At 34.6% G+C, this 22,100-nt stretch overlaps 1 protein-coding gene across 2 annotated transcripts in view; it reads right to left on the bottom strand.

Annotated features, from left to right (window-relative positions):
* Positions 1 to 22,100, bottom strand: part of TBC1D32 (TBC1 domain family member 32) — a 206,466-nt gene that overhangs the window by 104,293 nt on the left and 80,073 nt on the right. For both annotated transcript variants that reach the window (XM_072765188.1, XM_072765193.1), the window contains 3 exons: positions 19,534 to 19,621; positions 17,300 to 17,418; positions 7,943 to 8,059 (listed from right to left, as the gene is read on the bottom strand). In XM_072765188.1, coding sequence (XP_072621289.1) covers positions 7,943 to 8,059; positions 17,300 to 17,418; positions 19,534 to 19,621 — 324 coding nt within the window. The remainder of the gene's footprint in view (positions 1 to 7,942; positions 8,060 to 17,299; positions 17,419 to 19,533; positions 19,622 to 22,100) is intronic.

Raw genomic sequence — 22,100 nt, 5'->3', positions numbered from 1 at the left:
TGCTAAGGGAACGATAATCCACTATCACTTCTTGTTAAGAACATGGATTACTCCTGTCTTTGCTACAGGCATCCACAGTTTCCCAGTTATCTCCCACTTCATGACTCTGCACAAGCTGCAGATGTTTATTAGAGCCAACAAATTTTCTTAATGTAGGTCAATAAACTTCCTCTTCTGCTGAAACTAATTCAAACTGAGTTTCTCCAACAATCAAAGGGGTCCTACCTAATACAATCACTTATGTAACTGCAAATTAAGTGATAGGAACTGAAAGCCAATCAAAGATTGTATGTGTCAGAAAGAGAGAATATTTTGTGTCCTTGACCTTTAACTCACTAAAGTGCAACTTGAGAGCTGTTTGCAGCCCAGGTTTTGGTAGATGCTTGATAAGAAATCATGAGAAGTTAAAGTCTAACACCTCTAAACAACAAAGAATTCCTCAAAACTACGAAAAAGAACACAAATAGAAAAGTAATAAAAATAAATTGAAACACCACTGAGAAGTCGAAGGTCATGATGCACATAAAAAAAAAAAAATGTGCTGTTCACAAGAAAAACATACCTTAATACTCTTCTCCTGTCAGATATCTAAACCTCCGATAAAAAAAAAATTGGGGGGATCCCTGGGTGGCGCAGCGGTTTGGCACCTGCCTTTGGCCCAGGGCGCGATCCTGGAGACCCGGGATCGAGTCCCACATCGGGCTCCCGGTGCATGGAGCCTGCTTCTCCCTCTGCCTGCTTCTCCCTCTGCCTGTGTCTCTGCCCCTCTCTCTCTCTCTCTCTGTGACTATCATTAAAAAAAAAAAAAAAAAAAAAAAAAAAACCTCAAAGAGATTTGAAGTGAAGTAAAGAAGTATCACCAAACTCTTAAAAAAAAAAAAAAAATTGGGGGGCAGCCAGGTGGCTCAGCGGTTTAGCGCTGCCCTTGGCCCAGGGTGTGACCCTGGAGACCCAGATTGAGTCCCACATCAGGCTCCCTGCATGGAGCCTGCTTCTCCCTCTGCCTGTCTCTCTGCCTCTCTTTCTCTCTGTATCTCCCATGAATAAATAAAATCTTTAACAACAAAAAATTTAAATAAATAAACCTCTGATCACATAAACTTCTTAATGAGATTGCTAGAAAGTAGTCACTACTATATTTCATTGATGGGAAAACATAAAGATGAGTCCCTGTGAATAGGAATCTAACGACAGGGACACCTGGGTGGCTCAGTTGGTTAAAATCATCTTCAGGTTAGGTCATGATCTCCAGGTCCTGGGACAGAGCCCCAGGTCTGGCTTCCTGCTCAGCAGAGAGTCTGCTTCTCCTTTTCCCTCTGCTCCTCCTCCCCCATTCATGCTCTCTTTCTCAAATAAATAAAATCTTTAGAAAAAAAAGAAATCTAGTAATATATACTAAAATTATATACGAATTTACCTTTCAACCCAGTGATCCCACTTCTAGAAATCTAGCCCAAAGATACTATAGTAGACAGAATTTAAGAGCCCCCAAGATTCTCAGGCCTTAAACACTAATGCATATATTGCTGTGAAGAGATTTTTGTAAAAGTCCTTAATTGATTTTAAAATAGGAGATTATCTGAGAGGCTCTGATATCATCACAAGAGCCATTTAAAAGCAAAGAATTTTCTCAGGCTGCTCACAGAAGAGGAAATCAAGAGATTCAAAGCATGAAAAGGATTTGACATGAGGGAGGCTGTTCACAGTTGAAATGGAGGGGGCCACAGGACAAAGACCCAGGAGCAACTCCTGGCTGACAGCCAGCAGAAAACCAGGCACTTTAGTCCTACAACCTAAGAAACTGAATTCTGCCAAGAATTAATTTGGAATTGGATTTTTCCCCAAGGCCTCAGATGAGCACTTAGCCTGGCCAACATCTAGGATTTCGGCTTATGATACTCTGAGCAGAAAATCCAGGTACACAGTGCCAGACTTCTGATGTACAAAACAGTGAGCTCATAAATCGGTGGTTTTAATTTGCTGAGTTTGTAGCAATCTGTTATGCAACAATAGAAAAAATATATAGGCACACTGGAATATACAACAAGTATGAACCAAGCTATTGATTTTGGCATAGCTTATAATAGCAAAAACCTTAAAGAATGCAGGGTCCACCAAGAGATGACTGGATGAATAAACTGTAGCACATCCACAACAGTGGACCATGCGTTCATTAAAAAAAAGGGGGGGGGGGGGGATAAAGGAAGAGCCCAAATACTGGTATGCACTAATCTCAAAGTTAACAAAATTAAAAGAAAACCGCAGAGACAGGCCAGTGTTTAGAGCATACTATCTTTTGCTTAAGTCTAGAGGAAAAGAAAATACAATTTTTAAAGATTTTATTTATTTGACACAGAAAGAGAGAGAGAAACAAGCAGGGGGAGTGGAAGCCGCAGGCGGAGGGAAAGGGAGAAGCAGGCTCTCCACTGAACAGGAAGGGAGCCCAATGTAGGGCTTGATCCCAGGACCCTGGAATCATGACCTGAGCTGAAGGCAGAGGCTTAATGGACTGAACCACCCAGGCACCCCAGACATTGTTTTTTAAAGTAACAGCTATAAAGTAACAGCTGAAGGATAAACCAAAAACTAACAAAAAGTGTTAGGTATAAGGCAGTGCTATAAAGCAGAACATTCTGCAACAATGGAAATGTTGTGTGAACTATCCAATGTGGTACCCACTGGCCACCTATGGCTAATGGCAATTGGAACCTTGAAATGTGGATAGTACCTAAAGGAAAGAAACTTCAAACTTTATTTAGTTGCAACTAATTTAAATTTAAATAGCCACATGGAGCTAGTGGCTATTATATTGAAGATCAAAACATATGGGGAGAAAGGACAAAGGGGATTAATTATGTAAGCACATTCTGTTAATATACCTTGTTATATACTGGAGTCACATGTTTTAAAAGAATGGAACTGGAGGGTATTATGCTGAGTGAAATAAGTCAATCGGAGAAGGACAAACATTATATGGTCTCATTCATTTGGGGAATATAAATAATAGTGAAAGGGAATATAAGGGAAGGGAGAAGAAATGTGTGGGAAATATCAGAAAGGGAGACAGAACATGGAAGACTCCTAACTCTGGGAAACGAACTAGGGGTGGTGGAAGGGGAGGAGTGTGGGGGGTGGGGGTGAATGGGTGACGGGCACTGAGGGGGGCACTTGACGGGATGGGCACTGGGTGTTATCCTGTATGTTGGCAAAATGAACACCAATAAAAAATAAATTTATTATAAAAAAATGTTTAATTATATAATAATTGAAAAGACAAAATTAATACAAGGTAAAACAATCTCTCAATTTAGAACACTCTAAAACAAACCTATCAAATTAGTGGCATAAACAGGTAAAATAGAGATTTAACTTACTTCAAATGACTTTAAAATACAGTATTTTGATTATAAATCTCTGGTAGCATACATTCTAAGAACAAAACTAACAGAAATGAAATGTCAATATGCACGCATTAATCTTATTTTATTCCGAAACTATTATATGTACATTGTACTATAAAAGAAAATAAGTAGTTTTGTTCATGTCATTAGTAACCCAGCTTTTTAGTAAAAGAGAAAAATATAAGAAAAACTATCAATATATGCTCATGATCATTTATCTTTAAAAAAAATACTTATTCTCCTCAGCTGTCCACTGAAAGGACTAGAAATAGTGACAACCCTAAACAATGAACATTTCTAGTGTCCAGGTTATAGTTTCTAAATAGCAATTCCTAGTAAAAGGAACAACTCTTTGAAGATGGCCTATTCCAGGACTGGGCCAGTAAATATACAATGACCCTGGAACATCTTACATGAGAAAGAAATATATCAAACAGGAATAACTGCATGTCAAAAGGACTCAATAGCCAAAAGAACATTTTGATTATCAAAAGTAATAATGACAAAAAAAAAGTAATAATGACTAACAGCACTGGATTAGAAATACACACCTATAAAAACTAGAAGCTTATAATGATAATAATAAAGACATCCCTTTTAGGGATTATTAGACCAATTCACTACTCTGAGAATTTATAAATCGTCAAACATTTATGCTATTCCAAAAAAAAAAAAAAAACACCTTTTTTCAGGGTTTCCCTTATTAAATAATTCCAGTTAAATACAAAAAGAATGGAAAATTACCTTTTTTCAGGGTTTCCCTTATTAAATAATTCCAGTTAAATACAAAAAGAATGGAAAATTAGAATCACCATTTCACATCTCCTAGTGAAGCAGTGAATCAATGCAACCCAGGACAAATAACCCAGTTTTTCCAATAAATCAAGGGCACGGAAACAAAGAGAATTGTCTTAGAAAAAAAGATGTAAAAGATCAAAAATGTATAATGACTGCAATGTATGGACCTTGCCTGAATCATAACTTGACCAATTATTAAAAAAAAAAAAGAAAACATCTTCGAGAAAAAAGAAACTTCAATATAGACCACATAATATTAAGGGATTATAGTTAACATTTTAGATATGATTAAAGCCACAATGGTTTACAAGGTGGTAATTCAAACAAAAGCAAAAAAACAAAACAAAATCCAGAGGGCTTTATTAGAGATGCATAACAAATTATTTACAGATAAATTGACATTATGCTTAAAATAAGCTTTATAATTCTCCAGGAGAGAAAAATGTAGAAGTAAAGGAGAGGAAACTGGATAAGAGTAGGGGAATAGATGGAAGAACACTGACAATGCAGTTGAAAGCTAGAGTTCAGCATGGGGTATATAGGAGTTCATTATACCATTTTTTAAATGCAAATTTAAAAGGATCCCCAAAACAAAGCCCACACATGAATGTGTGTTGTTAACCACGCGCGCACAGCTCCTCAGTTTAATTTCCTAGGGTTCCTGCCACAGGACTCCCAAAGAAAACAGAAAGATATTGAATTTAAATTCTTTTGAATAAAGCCTAAGAAGGGCCAACCTCATTAAAAGCCTATCAAATAATTAACAAAACAGTTACTGAGAATGTACCATGCTCACAGTAGCTAAAGAAAAACAAAACAACTTGCTAGACTTTCCAGGCAAAAGACACAACATAGTTCCTCTCCTCTCAGATTTTATAGTCTATTAGGAGAGACAAATGCAAAATAATTATTCAATAATGTATAGTATGAGAGGACTTCATAGAAAGGGTAAAGCATGAAAAATGAGGAGACAGTATCTAACCAAAAGGCAGTTACATAGCTTCCAGACCCCAGAGAAAGGAAGAAAGTTGTCCAAAGACCCTGAAAGTCTGAGAGTGAAAGGTGACAAGAGAAAAAAAAGGGCAGTGAGAAACAAGAAGAAGCTGTGTGCCCTGCAAAGGAGTATGGCTACACATGGAAACAAAGGGAAACAAAGCAAAGATTTTAAGTAGAACTACTGCATCACGTTTTCATTTCTAAAGGACCACTTTGAGAATTAATCAGTGTGAGGATAAATTACAAGCTGAGACTGTGAGAAAAAAAAAAAGCAGGATCTCACTGAAGTAATCTAGACAACAAATGAGGGTCTGAGCTAAGGTGATCTTGATAGGAATTTTAAAAAGTAAGCAAGATGTAGCTATTAGGAGACAAAAATTTATACATGGTGATTAATTGCATATACAGAAAGAAAAGTCAACAATGACTTCCAGGTTTCTAGCTCATTCAACTGTGTGGATGATGGTCCCATATGCTGAGACAGGAAAATAGGAGATGGAATTGATTTAAAATAGAAAAAAGGGATCTCTGGGTGGCTCAGCGGTTTGGCGCCTGCCTTTGGCCCAGGGCGCGATCCTGGAGTTCCGGGATCGAGTCCCACATCGGGCTCCTGACATGGAGCCTGCTTCTCCCTCCTCCTGTGTCTCTGTCCCTCCCCCACCATGTGTATCATAAATAAATAAATAAATCTTTAAAAATAAAAAAATAATAAAATAAAATAGAAAAAAAAACCAAACCCATTATATTCAGTTCTAGAAGTGTAAGACTAAGATGCTCACAAGTGTTCCAGATGTCCACTATCTGGTAGAAATCTGAGTATAGATTTGATAGTCAGGTGAGCAATATAGTTCAGAATTATCAGGATACAACTACAGCTACAGTAATGGATGAGAACAATCTGGAAGACGTAATGGATGAGATCGATCTGGAAGACAGAAGGCAGAGAAGAGTCCACAAAGGAGATCACACAGGAGAGACCACAGGAGCTGGAAGAGAACCAGAACCAGAACCACAGACTCATGAGAGAGTGACATGTTGCAGTGCATCAGCTGTGCCCACTGCTCCAAGGCGGTAAATGTGGTCAAGGGAAGCAGGGGGGTGGGGGGTCCACTGGATTAGGAAATTATGTATTTATCAGTGAGTTTGGGCAGAACAATTTCAGTCTGGTAGTTCAGTCTGGCCAGATTAAAGTGGTTTCCAGAGTTGACAGAAGAGAAAGAAATAGAGATTTCTAGTGTAAGTAAAGACTTCCTGAGGGAAGAAAATTTTTTTGGTGATGGGTAGGGAGGGAGGGCCAAAGAAAACCCCAAAACAAAAGAAAACAAAACAAAACCATAGGATGGTAGCTAAAAGAAGATACAACACGCAAGGAAGTCGTTTAAGTGTTTTAAGACTAAAAGACCAATCCTTCCCTAAGTAAAAAGATAATCTTTAAATAGGCACTACACATATCCATGAAAACTTGAGAACAAACATCTAAGCCACTGTTCTAGATTAAATAACCAACTAATTAATATCCATTTCCCAGAACTAATTTCAACAAAGGCAATAATTTCAGGAATATTTTTAAAAAACCATTCACTGGACATCTGGTATGTGCTAGATGCTAAGGACGACTAAGATATCCTACTTGCTCTCAGGGACTCACAGCATAGCAGGGGAGACAGACACATAAATGGTTAAACATAAAACTACTTAAGAAATGCCAAGATATAAGTAAGCATAAAGTAAAATTGAAACACTTCAAGGAAAAGAGAATATAAACCAAAAATTCAACATTAGAAGTACCTATCTTTATATTTCATTCATAAAATTATCAAAATATTTCCAAAGTAGAGAAAGTTTTAGAGAATTACAATGTTTAGAGGGACCTGAGTGGCTCAGTCAGTTAAGCATCTGCCTTAGGCTCAGGTCCTGATCCCAGGGTCCTGGGAGGGAGTCCCGCCTCCAGCTCCCTGCTCAGTGGAGAGCTTGCTTTCTCCCGCCCCTTGTACCCCCCCTCTGCTGGTGTTCTCTCACTCTCTCTCTCTCTCTCTCAAATAAAAAAATAAAATCTTTTTAAAAATGTAAATGTTTAGGATTAACAAGAATTAAAAATATTCAAATGGGCAAAACTATAGAAAAAACAGTAACACACAGGACAAAGTGACCAGAAAATAAGAATCATCAAGAGAATTTCACTGTTAATTAAATAATTCTTTATGAATGTGTAAATGCACATTATTTTATGTGTTTAATTCTTAAACTTATCCAAAGATGAGAAACTAAATATCCTTAAATGATTAAAACAAGTTACCCATTTAGGAGTATGATTATGGAAAAAGTCTCATATAAATATGTATATACTGCCCTCATGGGGCAATAATATGTAGTTCATTAAAGTATAGGCAGGAAATGAGCTGGACTCCTTGGATATGGTTTAATCCTAATTATCCTAGCCAGTGAAGAAGCAATACTGGTGTAAGTAGTAACTTAAACCATCTAAAAATCATTCATATACATATTTCTGTTTATGCCAAGTTTCTTTCCTGATGGGGGAGCACTGACCTTGTATTCCAAAAGGTGTTGTAACTTCTAGGTGACCTGGACCAAAAATCCCATCCACAAATAATTCAGAGCTGATATTCCATGGGTAAATAAATTAGCCTTTGAATACCATTAAATAATGTTCTTTCTGTCAAACTTCATTGTACTACAGATCTCAAGTATCATTTATAAAACGTAAAGATTAAAAAAAAATGACTTACAAGAACACATGTTGGGACTTCACGAAGAGAATATTCTGCTTTGTTAGGAAGATCTTGATTGCCCACCAGCTCATAAACAGCAGGATAAGGTAACAAGTTCACCAGTCCTAGAAAAGACTAGGCAGGGGAGAAAGAAAACACTGTCATTTAAATGGTGCATTCTTTTTTAAACCATATCTACATAGTAGTTTTACATCATACTGTAATGAGGGTTAATTTTTTAAAATAAGCTTCATTAACCTACATAAATGTGAAATATATAGATGTTAAATACCAAACAGCTAACATCAACAATAATCTGTGTGCTGACAATGCATAACAATTAGAATATATAGGAGTTGAAAAATTTTTTAAAATGTCTTGTATCTCTTGAAAAATGTGGTTTTGAGAAAAAAAATTAAATGATCCATCTTTCTCATTATTGGCATTGTGTAAGAAATACAAGAGAATAACACTGTGGGGCTCTGAAGCAACAGATAATAAATTCTATATATTCTCACTCTCAGGTGACAGGCTATCTTTATCCCTTAAACTACATTCACTGGAAATCCAACTAACCCAAATATTATCATTCATTTTAAAAAGCCATTGAAAAAAAAAAAAGCCATAGATTTCCCTATCAACACCAGATCATTTTCTGGCGCAATCTTAACAAGTTAATCTCTCCAGGAAGTTTTTAAGCTCTCACTCTCATTTCATCTTACTAAAAGCAGCTTGAACATTTTTTTCTCAGGCACAGTTCACTCTGGATGCCCTGCACAAATGCATGCAGTGGTTACTTATCACTATCAAGCCTAAACTCTTTCAAAGCACTTCTACTAATTAACATCTTTCTTCTCTTCAGTGTCAAAAGCCTTGTTTTCCATTATTCCTCAGCAGGAAGTCACTACTTCAGTCAATTCAATCTGCCTGTAGTCTCCTTCAAATAACTGCCACATATGCAAACCTTTTTACCCTACCAAAATACTCCTGCCTTCCCACTTACTAAGTATCCTGCTTCATAAATTTGCCACATTTTTTTTTCTAGAAGGCTTTCTAATGAACTCTATTCACTCTAGAAATCCTGTATTCTGCTAATACTTGTATAGGTTTCACGTTATTGTGTTAATTGTATTTATTTAAGCTTTCTGCTTATAACTATTAAGTTTTCTGCTTGTCATTTAAAAAATGTTTTAAGTGGATTAAGAAAATTTCATAATCAAATTAAGAATTCTCACTATAATCAGAACACGATAAAATTTAAAAGTTAATCCAATCTCTCACGTAATAGCTGAAAAAAACCAGAGACCAGAGAAGTTAAGTGATTCCGCCAGACACGCAATCAGACACTTGGCAGCAGAACTAATTGGCATTTTCTTATTTTCAGGCTACGCTACTCATTACAAATCCCAGTATACTCTTCAGACACTATTTAACAATGTCGCCTGTGCTACACAGTCCTTGTTTGAGGACTTGTAAGGTATAGTCTATTTTATCCCCACCTCCACCCTTATTATACCAAATGCAATATTCCTTAACAAGTAACAGTGGTTAGAATGAATATATTTAACAGCTGGTTTTAACAAATGTTGTTGTAGAAAGAAAAATGAATTCTTTAAAAGCTTCCATTTCTTCCCAAGAATATTCCAAAAGTGAAGATGGAACTTCTAACTACTTCTAAGAAGGAACTAATTCACATACTCCTGATTTAAACTTAGTATCATTTGGATAATAGTTATCAGAAAGCAGAATGTCCAAATGTAATAACCTAGTTGCCACTTACTGAATGCTTATCTAAAGAATACTATGCAAGAACTGTTCAAAGAGAAAATAAAAACATCACAAACTGGTACCAAGGAAAGGATGTTTAAGAACTGTCAATTAATTATACATAAAATGAACAGCAGGGAAACTAGAGAGTTCATGGCCACTTAGGAAGCCACCTAGGAAAAATTCACCAATCATTAAGGTGTTACTACAAAGATAATTAAGATAGGTTTATATTTTTATTATTCATATATTCTATGAAAAAATAAATAAGTTAAAAATAGGAAATGCTTTATAATTTAAACATGTAAATATTTAATAAATGTTTAATATTAACCGAAATTTAGAGAGTTATAAATGAGTCTTATTTAAAATATCCTTCCCATCTACTGTAGACATGACAGATTACAAAAAAAAAAACTTTCAATAAATGTTCATCTGGACATCTGACACTGTCCATAAAGGTACTTGGTTTTTACAAATCTGTATCAATACCATACTGAGAGTTTTTATATTATTTCCATGGGTAAACATGAAACCCCCCTACCTCCATCTAAGGAATAAAACAATCTAGAGCACGTAGAATTGTGAAAACTTCTGATACGGTACTTAAGGTAAAAATAATTCAGTAATTATATTGAAACAAAACAAACTAAACAATTTTAAAGAAACCTGAGAAGATTTCAGCAGCTTGTCTCTAGGAGAAAAATCCACTTTTCATATAATAAGCATTTTTTTAAAAACATTAGCATACTTTTTGTAAAACTGTGATGCCTTAATACTTACGTAACTCAAGAAAATATGAGTTCCCATAGAAACATAAGATATTGCTAATATCAAACATTAATTATCCTAAACTTTATATCAGCAGAAAACATTTTACTTCCATGTCTTGAAGAAAATAAAGTTTTGTAAGGTAATAGTAAGAAAATTAATTAAAGGTCAAATATTTGATATATTTTGAGAATAAAGCATTTTAAAATTAACCAAAATCAAACACTTTCTTATGAATTAAAACTCCTTCAGGTTGATAATGATCATCAATTCACTTATTAATTCAAAATACTTTAACACCAGCTGCTTATCAGCAATTATGCCAGATGCTAAGAATAAAAATATGAATAAGTAAAGAAATGGTCCCTGCCCTCAAGGACTCATACTGTAATATAGGACAAATACACTATTAGAGCATTTAAAATGGTTCTCTAAATGACCTGATGGTATCACACTATGAAGAGGATGGACTGGAGGATAATACTAAGGCAAAGCAGGGGAGGTGAGAGCTATGACTGCAAAGTAGCAGGCAGGTAGACAGGAGATGTGCTATGTTAATGAGTACTACCTTTATCCTCTAGGAAAAAGAACAAGGTTTTTCCGAAATAGTAATGGGAATTTCATTTTACCTTACAGATAGAAAGCTATAAAGGAAAAGGGTTTTGAGAGTAGACAATACTCGGGGTAAAGAAATTAAGATTTGGGGTTCTAAGAATGATATCAATTATACTTAATACACCAAAAATGTATTTTTAAGTGTCTAATGCAGATCAGAAAGCTATTATAAAAAAAGGAAAGTTTGAGATAAGAAAATCAAACCATTTTAAATTAATTTTACAACTTTCCAGTCTAAGCCTTCCTATTTTTTTTTCTTGCCTTACAGCACTAAGGCCTAATACAATGTTAAATTAGTAAGAGTGAATCCATTTTAGGTCCAGTATTTCACCATTAAATATGAGATTCATGTTTTTGATGGATAGTATTTATCAGATTGAATAAAATCTGCCAAGTTTTTATATCATAAATTGGCATTAATTTTGGCAAATCATGTGTCCATGTCTACTGAAATCATTATATGAATCTTTACTATTTTGTTAATAAAAAGAATTATAGTCTCATTTCAAACTGAGAAACCAACTTTCTGTTGTTTGGGATAAATCCCACTCAATCATAAAAAATGATAGGTCTGGGGATCCCTGGGTGGCTCAGCGGTTTGGCGCCTGCCTTTGGCCCAGCGCGCGATCCTGGTTTCCCGGGATCGAGTCCCGCATCGGGCTCCCGGCATGGAGCCTGCTTCTCCCTCCTCCTGTATCTCTGCCTCTCTTTCTATGTCTACCATAAATAAATCTTAAAAAAAAAAAAAAGATAGGTCCTTTAAAATATTACTATATACAATTTGATAATATATTGTTAAATATTTAAGTTCATACTCAGATATATTTGTCTTTTTTTTTTGGTAACAGTTTAGTCTCATCCATATCAATATTACACTGGCCTCATCACATAAGTTAGTAACTGATTCTTTCACCTCTGTTTGTGAAAAAGCCTGTATGAGATTAGTGGGAGGTTTTTTTTGAGATTTTATTTATTTATTCATGAGAGACAAAGAGAGAGGCAGAGACCCAGGCAGGGGGAGAAGCAGGCTCCCCACAAGAAGCCCAATGAGGGACTCGATCCCGAACCCTGGGATCAGGCCCTGAGCCAAAGGCAGATGCTCAACGGCTGAGCCACCCAGGCATCCCCATTGTAGTGGTGTTCTTTCTCCTATAAGAGTTTCATAGAATTCACCAGGGAAACCATGCGGCGCTATGTATTTTGGTAAATGATTTTGATTTCTTGAACAAATACATAGCTATTCAGATTTTCTATTTTATACTGGGTGAGTTTGAGTAAGCATATTTAAGAAGTTTGCCAATTTTATCTTATTTAAATTATAGCATAAAGCTTATAATATTCCTTTATTATTCCTTAATAACTACGGGATCTTCAGTGAAACTCTTCTTTTATTCTTGATTAACTTTGGGTCTCTCATTTTTTTGATCAGTCTAGCCAGGGGCTTATTATTTTTTTAATAATTATTTCCAAGTATCGACTTTTGGTTTGTTACTTTTCTCATTTGTCTTTTTCTCTGTTTCATTGATTTCTGCTCTAATGTTTATTATTTTCTTTCTTCCATGTGCTTTGGGTAGAATTTATTTTTTTTCTAGTATCTTAGAGTGAAAACTTGACTCATTGATTTTAGATATTTCTAATATAAATATTATAAATATGCCTCTTAACACTACTTCAGCTACATTTGCAAATTTTCTATTTTATTTTTATTTCCTGCTTTAAAATATTTCCTAATTTCCCTTATAACTTCTTTGAGCTGTGTGTTTATTTAGAGGTGTATTTCCAAATATTTGGGTTTTTATAGTTTCTAGCTTATGATTCTTAAATTCACTGTGGTCACAGAACATAATTTGTATTATTCCAATTATTTTAAATTTATGTAGACTTAACACTCTAACTCAGCAAGTCTCTTGGTAAGCATGCTAAGTACTCTTGAAAAGAATATGTGTTCTGCAGTCACTGAATATAGTATTCTATAAAGAACAATTAGATCAAGTGATAACTAGTGATATTAGTATCATGTACCTGAGAACAGCCAGAAAGATGTTACATCAATTGCTGAAAGAGAAATGTTAACATCTTCAACTGTTACGTTTGCCTATTTCTTCCTTAAGTTATTTTAATACTTCATATATTTTTAATCTCATTTCTAGGATCATAACTAATTTATCATTATTATATCTTCCTGATACATTTACATATTATGTTCAAATGTTTCTTAATCTGACATTATTTTATTTTCTCTCTCTCTGACATTAAATAAGGCTACTGCAGTTTCCTAATATATATTTTTCCTCTTTTTTTATTCATTGACTTTCAATTTATTAGTGTCTTTTTCATTAAAGTAAATTTCTTAGAAATAGTATATATTTGGATCTTATTCTGAAAATCTGCATTTTAATTATTTAGTCTCTTACATGTAATGCAGTTATTGATTAGCACTACTATTTTACTATTTGGCCTTTTTCCCCACCCCTCTTCTGTTCCCTTACTCTTCCCTCTCTGTATTTTGGGGTTATTTTTAGATTTTTATTCTAGTTCTATCTTTTTGCATCTTATTTAGTGGTTTTTCCAGGTCAGCTGTCCAATAGGCCTCTCTGTGGTGTTGGAAATGTTTTATTATTTGAACTATGTAACAATCACTAACTACATGTGGCTACTGAATACTTAAGATATGATTAAATGGACCTGAGGGACTGAATTTTTAATTTTGGTTTTAAGTAGGTTTATATAGCTACATCGCTATAAATAAATATACGTAAAGGCTATAAATATATACAGCCATATTGTCTATCATATTCCAAAACACAGCTATGAGAAATAAGAGGAGGCTGGACTGGATATAAATTTAGTGTACCTCACTATATACTGAGGCCACATTATTGTTTTCTATAATTTAAAAGACAGTAAAATTAAATCCCAAAAGTAAAATTAAATCCCAAGTCATTACAGAGCAATATTTAGAACTGTAAGCTGGACAATGAGAATGTTTGCTATGAGTTATTTCTAGATAATTCAGTTCATAGTTTAGAAGAATACACATTTTTTAACAGAAATTAACCATTAGTTTATACAGACATTTCTAATTCAAAGCCAAAGAAGTTAAATAAAATCCCAACTTTAAAATAAAAATATTTTCTAGGGATTAAAAATTATTATTGTTCTACTTAATGTAAAATTTAAGAATCTTGAAACCACATAAATCTGGATACCATTATATATTTGCTTACCCTGTGTAGTAGACCTGTCATGTATATTACCCCTAAGTATAAAATAAATCCCACTATATGTCATAGTTTTAAAGAGTCTTGGGAAGCCCAGGTGGCTCAGCAATTTAGCGCTGCCTTTAGCCCAGGGTCTGATCCTGGAGACCCGGAATCAAGTCCCACGTCAGGCTCCTTGCATGGAGCCTGCTTCTCCCTCTGGCTGTGTCTCTGCCTCTCTTTCTCTGTGTCTCTCATGAATAAATAAAATCTTTAAAATAAATAAATAAAGAGTCTTACGTATTTACAAGATATTAAGAGAAAAACAACAGGGTTTTCTTAAAGATTTTATTTATTTATTTATTTAAGAGAGAGAGAGAGAGAGCACATGAGCACTCCTGAGCAAGTGGTAAGGGCAAAGGGATAGCAAGACACAGAATCTCAAGCAGTATCTGCACTAAGCACAAGCCTAACACAAGGCTCAATTTCATATACCTGAGATCATGACCTGAGCCAAAATCAAGAGCTGGACGCTTAACAGACTGAGCCACCTAGGTACCCCAACAGACTTTTATACTCACTCACCTCTTGCAATTTCTTTTCAGTCTGAAAATCCAAATACCCATCTGGTATCATTGTCCTTCAAGCTGAAGAAATTCCTTTAGTGTTAAATAAAATGCAGGTCTGCTGTAAAATATTTTCTTAGACTTTAAGGTTTATTGCACTTTTATCTTTGGTTATTTTTGCTAGATACAGAATTCTAGGTTGACTGGGCTTCCCCCTTTTGGCACATGAAAGATGTTCTATTCTCTTCTGGCCTGCATAGTTTCCAATGAGACATCAGCAAACTTTTCTGCTGTTCCCCTGTATGTGTGATTTTATATGGCTTCTTTCATGATTCTTTTCCTTATCTTTAGGTTTCAGCAGTTTTTATGTCTATAATGAGTTTCGCTGCAGTTTCCTTTGTATTTGCATTCTTTGCATAGTCTTCTTTGGGATTCACTAAGTTTCTTCATCTATAAATTTACATTTTCCAAGATATTTGGAAATTTAGCTTTTGTTCAGTATCTTTCTGTCCCATTCTCTTTTTCTTCTATTTCTGATATACTAATCGAACATATTAAAGCTTTTGATAAGGTCTCACAAATCATAGAAGTACTCTCTAGTTTCTCTCTGCTCTTCAGATTATATAATTTCTACTGATCTATCTCAATTTCATGACTTGTTGTTCTGTCATATTTAAATATTCTGCTAAACTCATCTAGAAAATTATTTCAGATAAAGTTTTTAGTTCTAGAATTTCTATCTAGTTCTTTTATGCGGTTTCTATTTCTCTACTACAACTTCCAATTTGTTCATTCATTACAAGCATATTTTCCTTTGCATTCTAGTTATAAAAACTCCTTCAAAATTCTTATAGATTATTCCAATTTCTTCATCATTTCAATCTCATCTAATAGTTGCCTTTTTCTGTTCAAATCACATCTTATTCTTCATATGTATAGTAATTATGGATTACGTCCAATATATTGTAAAAGATATCATCCCCAATGCTGACTTTAATAGCTATCATGTCAAATTCAAACTCTAAACTCTGACCTCTGTGGTAAAGAGGTAAAGAGCATCTGACATTTGTTCAGTCCAAGTTCAGGGGAGGGTCTTATATTGGCATAGTGTACACAAAGAGTTTAAGTGTCCCCTAAGTACATCTTTTCAGAGATCTTCTTTCATCTTCCAGCTCCTGTGTAGCCCTGAAACTTTTCTGCTTTTTCAATGTTGTTAGAGTATGGGTATTTGTCTGTGGAGCACCAACTGGTACTTGCCCTCAGGCAAAAGTCTGTTAAATCCAGAATCTCAAGCAATACCAATCTTCGTATGCATACTGACTGCCTTCCATTTTTTTGTCTCTTTTTAGCCATTCCAGTGTTTTTAACAAGTTGGTTTTATAAGTGTTTTTCCAGAGTTTGTGTTTTCTACTGGAGGGAACTAGTCTACCATCATAGAAAGCAGAATTTCATTTTTTAAGATTTTATGACATCCTTTGAAACTATCCCAGGCTGCCATAAAGCCAAAGTCAGGAATCACTGTATCATTTAACTTTAGTGAAATTTGGGAAATATGTCAAATACATAAAAGCCACTGAGTTATAATAAAGTACTTAAAGAAGTACTTCGGAATTTTTCTTTCTTTGGCACATTACTCTAAATGATAGCATCTTATCTCTGCCCACTGCTCCTCAAATAATCCCGATAACTTTTTTTTTTAAAGATTTTATTTATTTATTCATAGAGACAGAGAGAGAGGCAGAGACACAGGCAGAGGGAGAAGCAGGCATCATACAGAGAGCCTGATGTGGGACTCGATCCAGGGTCTCCAGGATCACGCCCTGGGCTGCAGGCGGCGCTAAACTGCTGCGCCACCGGAGCTGCCCATCCTGATAATTTTATACTAAATTTAAATCCAAGGGCAAAAAGCTTCCATATATATATTTTTCCCCCCTTTGGTCCCCTGGCTTTTGATTTAGAGTTTTAGAGGGGGGAGGGATGTTTTTTCATAGTAAGTCTACTGTGTGTTACTCTATATTAAGAGAAAAATTACAGTAAAAATATTGTGAAAGGAAAATATTCTTGCAAAATGCAATTCTCATGGAACACTGGTAGTGCTGGCCACTGGTTTTGGAAAAATAAAAAATGTAGAAATGAAATAAAGGAGAGAAGAGAAACTTAGGAAAAGCTGCTGGTTGCAACTATATACAGATAAAGTCTGGATGAAGTAATTTCTTTTTTTAAATTTAATTAATTTATTTATTTTTAAGATTTTATTTATTTATTCATGAGAGACACAGAGTGAGAGGCAAGAGACATAGGCAGAGGGAGAAGCAGGCTCCCCATAGGGAGCACAATGTGGGACTTGATCCAGGATCCCAGGATCATGCCCTGATCCAAAGACAGACGCTCAACTGCTGAGCCACCCAGGCGTCCCTGGATGAACTTCTGAGAGAGATACTCAAAGCATTCCTTACCTTCTGACAGCTCCGGTCAATAGGATCCACTGGAGTAGATCTGGGATGAGTTACTCTAACATCATCTCTTCCACATTCCAGATTGGCCCATAGTTCAGTTATAAGTGCATTAATAAATCCTAAGGAGAATTATTTTACATCATATTTACAGTATACTTTTTCTGGGGATTATGGAAGAGACATAATTATCCCTCTGACAAAATTAGTCCACAGTGACAAAAGACACGATATAAGTATGTGTCTGCATACTTGACCTGATAGAAATAACCTCTAACCTTGATAGAAATTATATCTCCTGTAGATCATTATTCCTTCATGATACCTCCCTGTCATAAAACTGTATGATTAAATTCTAAGACACTATTTCCCTGGAGAACTGAATTTTGAGTCTTAGTATTTATTCCCTGGCCAACAACTTCTGAGTATGTTTTTCTGGAAAAAAAAAAAAAAAAAAAAGGTTTACACTTTACTCTGCAAATGGGCCAACAATGAAAGGCAGCTGAAAGGTGGTATATATGTGCATGCATGTGTGTGCTTGTGGGTGTGTGCATGTGTAGGAGATATCAGGAAGGAGGGTATGCACTTAAAGAGTGTGTGTTCCTTATTCTAATATAACTTTTTTTATAATTCTTATACTTAAGACAATTCATTTCACACAACTTTTGGCTCAATACAGTTTAAAGTCTCGTGAGTCAGATACTATATATCTAAATGAAAATGATTATTAAGGCTGACCATTATCTTCTTTTATGAAGAATCAAATTACATTTTTAAAAAAGTGTAAAACAGAACATCTAATCATAAAATCAGTAAGTTCTTAATAACAGTAGAGCAGAAAGTTTTCTCTGGTGTAAGAGAAAAAATGCAGGCTTTGAAATCAAGAATATCAGGGTTAAAATTATAAACCTGCCAGCTCAGTAGTTATATGTCCTTGTACAAATCCCTTGACTTCTTAGAGCACCAGTTCTCCCTTTTGAAAACTGAAATAGTACTATATTCAAGGGTTGCCATGAAGTATAAATGGGATGATATATGTAAAGTTACTAATATAGTACCCTAAGATATCATAGGAACTCAAGCAGTGTTGGTCTTCCTTCCATTGTCTATAAAAATATTGCATTTAATCCTCTCATGAGAAACTTAATACTATGAGGCTTTGAAGTTTAATGACTTGACCAACAAGTAAATCTGAGATTAAATCTAGTCTCCAAATGTTTCTAATAATGTGCCCCTGAGTATGGCAATGTTAGATTTTATGCTAAAAAGAAAAAAATAAGTGGTTCAGTTTAGGACAACTTCTGCTAAAGAAATATGTTTCATAATACAAGTACTCAAAATTAGCCAAAAAGTTTTGAAGATACATTATAGTAAAATATTTTCATTAAAGAGAGAATCAGTCTTGATCAGTGAAGTTATAATTCATCAACCCTAAGCTTTGAAAAACATAACCATAGCATCTCTATTAGAGGTATGTTTTGTCTCCGGTTCAGGGTTCAGATAACCTTAAGATATATTAAGTTAGCAATGTTTAAACTTCTTAAAAATCTAATCCACAGTAGATAATACACGCTGACTGCAAAGACAGTGGTCAAAGCTAAGTGGTGAGAAGAAAGCGTTCAAAAAGCAAAAGAGGAAGAAGAGAAATAAGGAAATGGTATGTATGTGTGTATAGTAACTATTGGGGTTGTAAATCTTGAAGTATATTCAGGTCACTAAAACTGAGCATTAAGAAATCCTATAAGATTCAAAAAAAAAAAGAAAAAGAAAAAGAAAGAAAAAGAAAAAGAAAAAGGAAAAGGAAAAGGAAAAGGAAAGAAAAGAAAAGAAAAGAAAAGAAAAGAAAAGAAAAGAAAAGAAAAGAAAAGAAAAGAAAAAAGAAATCCTAAAAGATTGAACTGTACTTAGAGGGTATCTTTTTTGATTTATAAGATGAAGACAACTCCCTAAAGCATCACGTACGTCTCAGTTTATTTCATTATATTCCATTATTCTCAAAAAAGAGAACAAGGCTGTGTGTGTGTGTACACATATATTTTCAAGGGGGAAAAAATCCATTGCAATATCATGGAAGAGAAAAGATAAAGGAAATCCCATAACTTTCCCTTACCTAAGGCCTAACTTGGGAAAAAGAACTTTGGAGTAAATCTGAGAGCTGGTTGTGCCAGTTAAATTTTCTATTGGTTTGCTCATTTTATTTAAGATTATTAGAATTCTAATTAAAAGGAAAAACTTACCTGAACTTTGTAGTGCTATTGCACCTGCTGCTGTTGAGGCCACTTGGGTTACCAAAACTCCATAGCCAAACTTTTTATGCCTGCTGATCTAGCAACATAAGTAAAGAAGGAACGATGAAAAACAGGAAAATATAAAATGCTAATATTTCATTTACATGTTACATGTAGAGTTACTGATTCTTCCTATGAGAATACTAAACATTCTTTCAGGTAAAGATAATGAGCAGCAAAACAAACTCAGACACTCTATCATGAATTAATATTTTTGACTATCTTATTTCAGATACAGGTTCTGGCCCCAGCCTTAAAATTAAGTACTTTTTTTACCTCGAACAAGTCACTTCTCTTTTTAGATCTAAGTCTCTTCATACATAATAGAAGGAACTTTGACCAGATGAAGATTAACATGCCTTCCAACTTTAAATTCTATTTTTTTATTCCTTAGGTTAAATTTCCTCAAAAATAAATCTGTATCGATTGTCAGTTGAACTATACTTGTAAATAATAAAAAACTTTAAAAAATAATATCTTCTCAATGGTAATCATTTTTAGAGGAAATGTGGTATTTTTTCCCTAAGGTAACTATATATATATTACACACACACACACACACACACAGAATCTTCTCATTAACACACAGGTTTCTAAACAATGTTGTAGAAGACCTTGGATAATTTATTATGTCACAAAGATTCATGGCAAAGTATAGAAGTATCACTCTTGGCAGAAAACAATATGGAAATAATAGACGTAAAAAAACCTCCTCCTTTTCAGATCTTAGTTATGACCAGGCTGGCTAATAAAATGGTTGACTTCTAAACAAAGCTAAGTAGCCATTCACAATTTATATTTTTTCAACATTTTGTTAAAAGGATCTGTTTTGATCAAAATTTTTTTGATCAAATTTTTAAAATATAAACTGTACATTCAGTTTTGAGGGCAAAAAAAGTAAAAAGTAACTAAAAGACCATGAGAAAGAATTAGATTTCTTCAATTTTCTGCTATTAATGTCTTCATAAGTTTGCCTTCCTTTTCCAATTTATTACTCGTATCTTCCACCTTCCTTAATTTACCAACATCAGTTCTGTAGTTAGATGACACAGGGATCCTGAAATATGAATGTCGTTTTCCCGCTTGCCCTCCTCCATAATAATTGAGAAAACACAGTATTTCAATCATCCCCATTGACCCAGCTGATTTAAATACTAGCAGCCAAGGGGCCTCACAAATTCACAGTAAGTACTGAAAAGGAAGAGGCAAAGAAAAACTTCAGAGTAACTTCTCTGAAGAGAAGAGATGCTTTACTAAAGGGAGACTTAGCCTTCATTAACACTGTTAAAGACAAATCTGAGCTTTAGTCTTACTGCTTTCAGTAACTAGGTGTGTGAGCATTCACAGATCACTTAACAAGCTGGGGTCTCTACTTTCTCTTCAGCAAAATAAAGGAAATGGCCTACTGGTTTTCTTACAAGATACCAGAGAATCTAAATTTTCAAAAAAATGTCCTGAATAGCATAAAGCACCATTAAAGTATTGTATAATATTATAAGGTTGTGAGTTACTGAGATTTAGGGAACAGAATCTTCTATTATAATCACCAGGCTGGTATAAAGGAAGACTAGATTTTTGTTTACATTCATAAATGTTAAACAATGGTATCTACTCCTAGGTATATCAACACAATATTAAAAGTTGTGTATGCATTGTCTCGAGCATTTGATGAGAAAAAAAATTTCTTTGAATTACTTGAATATTTTCAAATATGTAAAAAAAAAATAAAAATAAAAACACAAATGGTTAACTAAGGACACAAGGAGATTCAAACTCACCAGCAGAGAAATTCAAATTAAAATGACAAATTCATTTATGTAAACTTAAAACCCCTGAGAAACTTCAATATTTAATATAGTCCGAATGTTTGTGTCCCTCAAAACTCACATGTTGGAATCCTGACCGCCAAAGGTGATGTAGTAAGTGGGACTTTGATTAGATCATGAGGTGGAGAGTCCTCATGAACCGGATCAGTACTCTTACAAAAAGATCCCAGAGAGCTCCCTAACTCTTATCCATGTGAGGACAGGAAACATCTATGACCAGAAGAGGGACCTCATACCTGACCACTGTGGCATCTTGATCATGGACTTCCAGCCTCCAGAACTGTGAGCAATAAATTTCTGCTGTTTATAAACCACTCAATTTATGGAATTTTAACAGCCCAAATAGGCGAATACAATATTCAACAAGAAATAGACATGCCCAGGTATATTACACATATTAAACACATTAGTATGGAAGCCTGGAGTAGAGGGTGCATGTAGGATAAAATGGAACTGTGAGTCAGAAATGACATCGGAATAAAATTAATCAAGACAGACATCTCACATGGACAGATGAGGACAGTATGCCATAAAGTGAGGCATGTGAATAATTTCTCTATACTTGAGGTCCATTTAAACCAGAATAATAAAAACACATCTGCACATACAAACCTAATTATCATAAATCCATGAACTAATGTTCATATGTTGTTGTTTTTTTTTATGAAGAGATGGTCGGAGCCCTCCCAC

The sequence above is a fragment of the Vulpes vulpes genome, chromosome 1 (assembly GCF_048418805.1).
Source record: "Vulpes vulpes isolate BD-2025 chromosome 1, VulVul3, whole genome shotgun sequence".
Classification (NCBI taxonomy): domain Eukaryota; kingdom Metazoa; phylum Chordata; class Mammalia; order Carnivora; family Canidae; genus Vulpes; species Vulpes vulpes.
This window is presented reverse-complemented; position numbering and strand designations above follow the sequence as displayed.